Raw genomic sequence first — 11,038 nt, forward strand, 5'->3', positions numbered from 1 at the left:
TGTCTGTCTGTCTATCCGTACCCATCCCATTGTAGCTGCCCTATACTTGTGCTACCATTGCCCCTCAGTGTAATACAGAGCCATTGCAGTGCCGCTGTCTGTCTGTCTGCCATTGAAGATCATTGAGGGTATAGTTAGTACACTGTGGTCCCATTCTACCAGCCTCACCCCATTGTAGCTGCCCTATACTTGTGCTACCATTGCCCCCTCAGTGTAATACAGAGCCATTGCAGTGCCGCTGTCTGTCTGTCTGCCATTGAAGATCATTGAGGGTATAGTTAGCACACTGTGGTCCCATTCTACCAGCCTCACCCCGTTGTAGCTGCCTTAAAATGCTTTTAAAATTGGACACGTTTCTAAGGGTCAGTCTGCCATGGTTTATTTTTTAATACGCTTTCCCATATCTCCCTTTTACAAGCTTGCGAGTCAAAACCGATTTCAGCATTGAAACAGACGTTGATTTAATCAAGACGATCGCTTCTCAGAGTCCTCGATATTTATTCTCAAAATTCAAACTCTTTTCCTCTTCAAAAAAAAAACCAAAACCCCCCCACTGTTTCCTACCTTCCCTGTACTCTGAGTCATTTTCAAGATAGCGTTTGACCACAAAAAAAAAACACAGACCAGAAGTTGGAACACGAAAAAAAATTATTGCCAAGGACTCCAACTGTGGTTTCAAGACTGTGTCGTCACACATTTAAAAAAAACGACTTGCCCTTTAACTTCCACATCGAAACCGCAGCCCTGAGTTCATACTTCCTTTAAAGCAAACCAGCTTCAGAGAATAAAACTACGTCATCACAAGCAATTACAACGCACTGAGAGGTGTGGTAAAGCATAGGGAAGCATTGTAAAGCACAGAGAGGTCTGGTAAAGCATAGGGAAGCATTGTAAAGCACAGAGAGGTCTGGTAAAGCATAGGGAAGCATTGTAAAGCACAGAGAGGTCTGGTAAAGCATAGGGAAGCATTGTAAAGCACAGAGAGGTCTGGTAAAGCATAGGGAAGGATTGTAAAGCACAGAGAGGTCTGGTAAAGCATAGGGAAGCATTGTAAAGCACAGAGAGGTCTGGTAAAGCATAGGGAAGCATTGTAAAGCACAGAGAGGTCTGGTAAAGCATAGAGAAGCATTGTAAAGCACAGAGAGGCATGGTAAAGCATAGGGAAGCATTGTAAAGCACAGAGAGGTCTGGTAAAGCACAGGGAAGCATTGTAAAGCACAGAGAGGTCTGGTAAAGCATAGGGAAGCATTGTAAAGCACAGAGAGGTCTGGTAAAGCATAGGGAAGCATTGTGAAGCACAGAGAGGTCTGGTAAAGCATAGGGAAGCATTGTAAAGCACAGAGAGGTCTGGTAAAGCATAGGGAAGCATTGTAAAGCACAGAGAGGTCTGGTAAAGCATAGGGAAGCATTGTAAAGCACAGAGAGGTCTGGTAAAGCATAGGGAAGCATTGTGAAGCACAGAGAGGTCTGGTAAAGCACAGGGAAGCATTGTAAAGCACAGAGAGGTCTGGTAAAGCATAGGGAAGCATTGTAAAGCACAGAGAGGTCTGGTAAAGCATAGGGAAGCATTGTAAAGACACTGAGAGAGACTTCTACTGGAAGCGTTTGCTATCGAATGAATTCTGGTTTTCTCAGTATTTCTCCAGTCTCTTAATAAAGCCTTCTCTGTGTTTTGAATCTCTTTCAGAAGTGGCTCAGCCCCATGTTCTCACCCGAGTCCTACACCGGAGACGAATCCAACACCAAAATCTCTCTGGTGGAAGTCTTCGAGGTGAAGGGCTCCTTCGAGAAGGAGTGCCCGGGATCGGGGTGTCGAGAGTGGGGCAAGAATTGCGATTCCTCCTCCTCCTCCTCCTCCGGAGGCTTCTCCAACATGGGCTACTTCTACTCCAAATACCCCGGCTCCCTGGAGATCGACTCCTGCCCGGTGTACTTCAGCTACGAACCCGCGGACCGGAACTCGGACACCAGCGTGGCGGAATCCTACGAGCGGCTGGAAAACCTGGAGCAAGATCCGGGGAAAAACTGGGAAAACCAGGAGAGCTTGGATCCCGATTCGGGATTCGGACTGGAGAGCGGGTCCAGCGAGGAGAGCCCCGATCTGAACGGGCCGCCCCATGCCGTTTCCACCCCCCTCCCGTTTCCCAGCACCCTCCCGGCTAGTTGGTTTCTCCCACATGGACAGTTCCCCTTCCCTGCTATCGATTTCACTGCTCTGGCCGCGGGGTCTTCCGGTCCACCAGGGGGTGCTCTTTTCAATGCGTCTCCTTTGAAGATCCCACCCACGGTGGTCGATTACATGTCCGTGAAGGATCTTCAAAATCTCAATAAGCCGATCTGATATAGCAGTGTGATCCAGTCCTGGTTTCACTAGGAGTTTAATAATCAGACACACCTGAGCTTGTTAGCTAGACACACTGGGGGCTGATCAAGCTGGTAGCAATAAAACCTGGACTGGATCACGCTGCTGTGCGATAGGAGTCTGATTCCCATCCCTGATCTCTCTGTCTAAATATCCCACAGTTCCCAGCAATATCCTGTAGCTCTCTTCACTATAAAATCAGCTACAAACCTCCTTCAACCAAAGTCTATCTACAGGGCTGGGAATCAGACTCCCGCTGCACAGCAGTGTGATCCAGTCCTGGTTTCACTGGGAGTTTAATAATCAGACACACCTGAGCTTGTTAGCTAGACACACTGGGGGCTGATCAAGCTGGTAGCAGTAAAACCTGGACTGGATCACACTGCTGTGCGATAGGAGTCTGGTTTCCATTCATTATAGTGTTTTTACGGAACTTATAAGCAATTAAAAATTCAGGTAAACGCTGACCAGTGAAAATTGACTTTGATATTGTCCAGTAGCACCACCTAGCGACGCTTGCAGGAAATGCATGTGTGTATATATACGAAATATGATTAGAAAGAATGACCATTTTATAAGCTAGTGCAAGTTTATCTTCTGCTGCGTGAACGAAGAAATTGTAACCGAATCTGAATGTTTGTGAAGCTGCTTTGAAAAAAAAAAAAAGAAATATTTTAAAATTGTTCTTTTTTTCATATATATGTATTTCATTTTTGTGTTGTTGTTGTGTCTGTTTATATGAATGAAATTACTGTTTAATATTAAAGGCTTGATTTCGTTCGTAAAACTGCTTATTTCCTGTCATCCATGGTGACCTCATATGGGGACGGAGAAAAAACACAAAAACGATCCTAATCTTTATATACAGCAAAAGTTAACAACGCCCTGTATAAGGAACTACGGCTCCCAGCATGCCTCTGCACCCGCGGCAATGGTGAGGCATGCTGGGAGCTGTAGTTCTTTATGCTGTGGTCTCGTATCACAAGCGATACAGACCTCTATTACGATACATCATGTACAGCTGTGGACAAAAGTTTAGCAGCATCACCCTCTATATAGAATGAACTGATTCAGCTTCATAGAGTCCAATGAAAGCTGCTGAATAATGTTCCCTTGTTAACATATTGAATTCCACCCCCTCTATATAGAATGAACTCCCTCAGCTTCATAGAGTCCAATGAAAGCTGCTGAATAATGTTCCCTTGTTAACATATTGAATTCCACCCCCTCTATATAGAATGAACTGATTCAGCTTCATAGAGTCCAATGAAAGCTGCTGAATAATGTTCCCTTGTTAACATATTGAATTCCACACCCTCTATATAGAATGAACTCCCTCAGCTTCATAGAGTCCAATGAAAGCTGCTGAATAATGTTCCCTTGTTAACATATTGAATTCCACCCCCTCTATATAGAATGAACTCCCTCAGCTTCATAGAGTCCAATGAAAGCTGCTGAATAATGTTCACTTCTTAACATCCATTGCATCGTAATAGAGGTCTGTATCGCTTGTGATACGAGCCCACAGCATAAAGAACTACAGCTCCATCTTTAAAATCCATTCTCTCACCTCTTATTAGCTTTATTAACAGTATCGCTGGTCTCTCCCTTTAAAGGAGCGCTGACCATCTTTAAAATCCATTCTCTCACCTCTTATTAACATCGGCACAATTTCTGATATAGCATAGCTCATTGTAGTTAAAGAACTACAGCTCCCAGCATGCCTCACCATGGCCGCGGGTGCAGAGGCATGCTGGGAGCTATAGTCTTAGCCCAGCAAGTTCACAGCTGCATAGGAGACACCTATGGAAGACGCGGATGTAGAATCATTAAGCGGGTTATAAACATGATGTTAAAATTAGGAGTAATCTTGTGCTGCTGATGTCATGGAATAGTTGCTATCTGTAGCGGACAAATATGTATGTTATAAAAATATATATATATATCTATTATACATCTAGTTACCTGATGTAACTATCACTGTCACTGTTATCTGCTGTAGTATTGAATTGTGTTTTGTCACACTTGTAGTCTGCTTGAACCAAAGTCATTGTATTTATCTTGCTCTTATTGTATTACTTGTATTGTAACACTTGAAATGTATTTGCTTACGATTGTAAGTCGCCCTGGATAAGGGCGTCTGCTAAGAAATAAATAATAATAATATTTAAATTCTAGTGAGTTTTATTCTTCCAGCTTCCTTTGTTAACGTAGCGCTTATTTTTCTATATTGTAGTAAATAAATACTAACAGAAACTTCATGGATTCAATGGCAAACGTTTCCACTAGAAGACACTGAGAAAGAAATTTACACTGAAGACGCTGAGAAAGACTTCTAGTGGAAACGTTTGCCATTGAATTTACACTGAAGACGCTGAGAGAGACTTCTAGTGGAAACGTTTGCCATTGAATTTACACTGAAGACGCTGAGAAAGACATCTAGTGGAAACGTTTGCCATTGAATTTACACTGAAGACGCTGAGAAAGACTTCTAGTGGAAACGTTTGCCGTTGAATTTACACTGAAGACGCTGAGAAAGACTTCTAGTGGAAACGTTTGCCGTTGAATTTACACTGAAGACGCTGAGAAAGGCTTCTAGTGGAAACGTTTGCCATTGAATTTACACTGAAGACGCTGAGAGAGACTTCTAGTGGAAACGTTTGCCATTGAATTTACACTGAAGACGCTGAGAGAGACTTCTAGTGGAAACGTTTGCCATTGAATTTACACTGAAGACGCTGAGAGAGACTTCTAGTGGAAACGTTTGCCATTGAATTTACACTGAAGACGCTGAGAAAGACTTCTAGTGGAAACGTTTGCCGTTGAATTTACACTGAAGACGCTGAGAGAGACTTCTAGTGGAAACGTTTGCCATTGAATTTACACTGAAGACGCTGAGAAAGACTTCTAGTGGAAACGTTTGCCATTGAATTTACACTGAAGACGCTGAGAGAGACTTCTAGTGGAAACGTTTGCCATTGAATTTACTCAATCAATCAATCAATCAATAGTTATTTGTATATAGCGCCGTTCATAGTGACCCACCATCACAAAGTTCACAGAATTGATTTGAAGCGAGCGAACTCGGGAAGGACAAGCAGGCCAGCGTCGGAGGACCTCAGATAAGAACATAAGAAAGTTTCCAAACTGAGGCCATTCAGCCCACCTTGTTCGTTTGGTTGTTAGTAGCTTATTGATCCCAGAATCTCATCAAGCAGCTTCTTGAAGGATCCCAGGGTGTCAGCTTCAACAACATTACTGGGGAGTTGGTTCCAGACCCTCACGATTCTCTGTGTGAAAAAAGCACCTCCTATTTTCTGTTCTGAATGCCCCTTTATCTAATTTGTGACCCCTGGTCCTTGTTTCTTTTTTCCAGGTCCCCTGGGTCGACATTGTCTATACCTTTTAGGATTTTGAATGCTTGAATCAGATCGCCGCGTAGTCTTCTTTGTTCAAGACTGAATAGATTCAATTCTTTTAGCCTGTCTGCATACGACATGCCTTTTAAACCCGGGATAATTCTGGTTGCTCTTCTTTGCACTCTTTCTAGAGCAGCAATAGCAGGCGGGGACATAGCGGGTCAGGTGGTTGACCTTTAAATGGAGTCGCTGTTTTTTTTTTAAGATAAAAAAACTCCCCACAAAGCCGTGTGACTTTATTAAGCACTAATATCCTGCAGACGTTGAACAACAGGAAGCAAGAGCGCTCTCCGTTTCTTTGCAAAGGACTCCGCTTTGAAGGAAACCGTAACGCGAGAGCGCCTGTGGTTTTCACCGCCAGCTCCCAAACAGCCAGCTAATATAATTGTGAAAGCGCGACCCGACTGAGTCATGACAGCCCACGCTGTGAAAAAGGGATTTTAAAATTACCATGTAGAACGAAATCAATAAAACTACAGTAGAAAATAAACAGAGTGCTAACTGGGGCTTTAAAATCAATTTATATGTTTTTTTTAATACTATACCAGACCTCTCTGTGCTTTACAATGCTTCCCTATGCTTTACCAGACCTCTCTGTGCTTTACAATGCTTCCCTGTGCTTTACCAGACCTCTCTGTGCTTTACAATGCTTCCCTATGCTTTACCAGACCTCTCTGTGCTTTACAATGCTTCCCTATGCTTTACCAGACCTCTCTGTGCTTTACAATGCTTCCCTATGCTTTACCAGACCTCTCTGTGCTTTACAATGCTTCCCTATGCTTTACCACACCTCTCTGCGCTTTACAATGCATCCCTATGCTTTACCACACCTCTCTGTGCTTTACAATGCTTCCCTATGCTTTACCAGACCTCTCTGTGCTTTACAATGCTTCCCTATGCTTTACCAGACCTCTCTGTGCTTTACAATGCTTCCCTGTGCTTTACCAGACCTCTCTGTGCTTTACAATGCTTCCCTGTGCTTTACGAGACCTCTCTGTGCTTTACAATGCTTCCCTATGCTTTACCAAACCTCTCTGTGCTTTACAATGCTTCCCTATGCTTTACCAGACCTCTCTGTGCTTTACAATGCTTCCCTATGCTTTACCAGACCTCTCTGTGCTTTACAATGCTTCCCTATGCTTTACCAGACCTCTCTGTGCTTTACAATGCTTCCCTATGCTTTACCAGACCTCTCTGTGCTTTACAATGCTTCCCTATGCTTTACCAGACCTCTCTGTGCTTTACAATGCTTCCCTATGCTTTACCAGACCTCTCTGTGCTTTATAATGCTTCCCTGTGCTTTACCAGACCTCTCTGTGCTTTACAATGCTTCCCTGTGCTTTACCAGACCTCTCTGTGCTTTACAATGCTTCCCTATGCTTTACCAGACCTCTCTGTGCTTTACAATGCTTCCCTATGCTTTACCAGACCCCTCTGTGCTTTACAATGCTTCCCTGTGCTTTACCAGACCTCTCTGTGCTTTACAATGCTTCCCTATGCTTTACCAGACCTCTCTGTGCTTTACAATGCTTCCCTATGCTTTACCAGACCTCTCTGTGCTTTACAATGCTTCCCTATGCTTTACCAGACCTCTCTGTGCTTTATAATGCTTCCCTATGCTTTACCAGACCTCTCTGTGCTTTACAATGCTTCCCTATGCTTTACCAGACCTCTCTGTGCTTTACAATTCTTCCCTATACTTTACCAGACCTCTCTGTGCTTTACAATGCTTCCCTATGCTTTACCAGACCCCTCTGTGCTTTACAATGCTTCCCTGTGCTTTACCAGACCTCTCTGTGCTTTACAATGCTTCCCTATGCTTTACCACACCTCTCTGTGCTTTACAATGCTTCCCTATGCTTTACCACACCTCTCTGTGCTTTACAATGCTTCCCTATGCTTTACCAGACCTCTCTGTGCTTTACAATGCTTCCCTATGCTTTACCAGACCTCTCTGTGCTTTACAATGCTTCCCTATGCTTTACCAGACCTCTCTGTGCTTTACAATGCTTCCCTATGCTTTACCAGACCTCTCTGTGCTTTACAATGCTTCCCTATGCTTTACCAGACCTCTCTGTGTTTTACAATGCTTCCCTATGCTTTACCAGACCTCTCTGTGCTTTGCAATGCTTCCCTATGCTTTACCAGACCTCTCTGTGCTTTACAATGCTTCCCTATGCTTTACCAGACCCCTCTGTGCTTTACAATGCTTCCCTGTGCTTTACCAGACCTCTCTGTGCTTTACAATGCTTCCCTATGCTTTACCAGACCTCTCTGTGTTCTTTACAATGCTTCCCTATTCTTTACCAGACCTCTCTGTGCTTTACAATGCTTCCCTATGCTTTACCAGACCCCTCTGTGCTTTACAATGCTTCCCTATGCTTTACCAGACCTCTCTGTGCTCTACAATGCTTCCCTATGCTTTACCAGACCTCTCTGTGCTTTACAATGCTTCCCTATGCTTTACCAGACCCCTCTGTGCTTTACAATGCTTCCCTGTGCTTTACCAGACCTCTCTGTGCTTTACAATGCTTCCCTATGCTTTACCAGACCTCTCTGTGCTTTACAATGCTTCCCTATGCTTTACCAGACCTCTCTGTGTTTTACAATGCTTCCCTATGCTTTACCAGACCTCTCTGTGCTTTACAATGCTTCCCTATGCTTTACCAGACCTCTCTGTGCTTTACAATGCTTCCCTATGCTTTACCAGACCTCTCTGTGCTTTACAATGCTTCCCTATGCTTTACCAGACCTCTCTGTGCTTTACAATGCTTCCCTATGCTTTACCAGACCTCTCTGTGCTTTACAATGCTTCCCTATACTTTACCAGACCTCTCTGTGCTTTACAATGCTTCCCTATGCTTTACCAGACCTCTCTGTGCTTTACAATGCTTCCCTATGCTTTACCAGACCTCTCTGTGCTTTACAATGCTTCCCTGTGCTTTACCAGACCTCTCTGTGCTTTACAATGCTTCCCTATGCTTTACCAGACCTCTCTGTGCTTTACAATGCTTCCCTATGCTTTACCAGACCTCTCTGTGCTTTACAATGCTTCCCTATGCTTTACCAGACCTCTCTGTGCTTTACAATGCTTCCCTATGCTTTACCAGACCTCTCTGTGCTTTACAATGCTTCCCTATGCTTTACCAGACCTCTCTGTGCTTTACAATGCTTCCCTATGCTTTACCAGACCTCTCTGTGCTTTACAATGCTTCCCTATGCTTTACCAGACCTCTCTGTGCTTTACAATGCTTCCCTGTGCTTTACCAGACCTCTCTGTGCTTTACAATGCTTCCCTATGCTTTACCAGACCTCTCTGTGCTTTACAATGCTTCCCTATGCTTTACCAGACCTCTCTGTGCTTTACAATGCTTCCCTATGCTTTACCAGACCTCTCTGTGCTTTACAATGCTTCCCTATGCTTTACCAGTCCTCTCTGTGCTTTACAATGCTTCCCTATGCTTTACCAGACCTCTCTGTGCTTTACAATGCTTCCCTATGCTTTACCAGACCTCTCTGTGCTTTACAATGCTTCCCTATGCTTTACCAGACCTCTCTGTGATTTACAATGCTTCCCTATGCTTTACCAGACCTCTCTGTGCTTTACAATGCTTCCCTATGCTTTACCAGACCTCTCTGTGCTTTACAATGCTTCCCTGTGCTTTACCAAACCTCTCTGTGCTTTACAATGCTTCCCTATGCTTTACCAGACCTCTCTGTGCTTTACAATGCTTCCCTATGCTTTACCAGACCTCTCTGTGATTTACAATGCTTCCCTATGCTTTACCAGACCTCTCTGTGCTTTACAATGCTTCCCTATGCTTTACCAGACCTCTCTGTGCTTTACAATGCTTCCCTATGCTTTACCAGACCTCTCTGTGCTTTACAATGCTTCCCTGTGCTTTACCAGACCTCTCTGTGCTTTACAATGCTTCCCTATGCTTTACCAGACCTCTCTGTGCTTTACAATGCTTCCCTATGCTTTACCAGACCTCTCTGTGCTTTACAATACGTCCCTATGCTTTACCACACATCTCTGTGCTTTACAATGCTTCCCTATGCTTTACCAGACCTCTCTGTGATTTACAATGCTTCCCTATGCTTTACCAGACCTCTCTGTGCTTTACAATGCTTCCCTATGCTTTACCAGTCCTCTCTGTGCTTTACAATGCTTCCCTATGCTTTACCAGACCTCTCTGTGCTTTACAATGCTTCCCTATGCTTTACCACACATCTCTGTGCTTTACAATGCTTCCCTATGCTTTACCAGACCTCTCTGTGATTTACAATGCTTCCCTATGCTTTACCAGACCTCTCTGTGCTTTACAATGCTTCCCTATGCTTTACCAGACCTCTCTGTGCTTTACATTGCTTAAACAAACCAGCTGACGATCAGGGCTCAGGTGAAAAAAAAACAAAAAAAACAAACAATACAAAAACACTACAGAGATAATTAAAACATGTTGTCCTGCTTCACCCTGGAGAGAAGCCGCTGAGAAACTATCCTTAGCAACGAAGGGACCCGGCGGGGTTGTACGAGCGAAACCTAATTATTTCATCAACATAGTTATTATTATTATTATTATTATTATTATTATTTATTTCTTAGCAGACGCCCTTATCCAGGGTCTTATCCATAGTCAGGTGTTTTCATAATGGCAACGACTCCCGTTACTATAACCGATTTGTATTTCTGAGAGGCGTTTTTGACTAACAAACAAACAAAAAAAAAAAACGTCGAAATTTAAATATTTTTAAATTTAAAATGGCAGTTTGGGCCTAGCTAAAATTCGAATCCACGAACTAACCGTCTGCAAAAATTATTATTAATATTATATATCCGCGTTTAAAAACCCGTTTTTAATAACTCGAAATAACAAATTAGCGTTAGTTTTTCTTCAAATTTTCAATACGCGTTTACTATAAGTTTGTGAGAGAGAGAGAGAGAGGTATATTTTTTAATTTTTATTTTCTCGTCGAGTTTATATGACATTGTTTAGTAATTTTTAGGCATTAAAAAAATAACAAGGGTAGGCTAATAAGATTTATTTTAAAAGTTAATTAAAAAAAACAACATAATACTTTCAATTAGTGTATATTTTATATAAGTTAATAGGCTTTTTACGCTAGAGCAGAGGCTAGTCCGTTTTAATATGATGTTGGCGGTACAAAAACTAAACTAGATCTGTCGGCTGAAGTAAAATGATATTTCTAACAATTTAATATCATTCATAGAAACTGACCATAAATTTAATTT

The 11,038-nt window shown here is 42.9% G+C and overlaps 1 protein-coding gene across 2 annotated transcripts in view; it reads left to right on the forward strand.

Annotated features, from left to right (window-relative positions):
• The window catches only part of LOC131731658 (interleukin-2 receptor subunit beta-like), a 27,273-nt gene extending 22,770 nt beyond the window's left edge, over positions 1-4,503 (forward strand). For both annotated transcript variants that reach the window (XM_059020910.1, XM_059020909.1), the window contains exon 10: positions 1,688-4,503. In XM_059020910.1, coding sequence (XP_058876893.1) covers positions 1,688-2,341 — 654 coding nt within the window. In that variant the 3' untranslated portion in view covers positions 2,342-4,503. The remainder of the gene's footprint in view (positions 1-1,687) is intronic.
• The last annotated feature ends 6,535 nt before the right edge of the window (positions 4,504-11,038 follow it).

This window comes from Acipenser ruthenus, unplaced genomic scaffold (assembly GCF_902713425.1).
Source record: "Acipenser ruthenus unplaced genomic scaffold, fAciRut3.2 maternal haplotype, whole genome shotgun sequence".
NCBI classification, from domain to species: Eukaryota; Metazoa; Chordata; class Actinopteri; order Acipenseriformes; family Acipenseridae; genus Acipenser; species Acipenser ruthenus.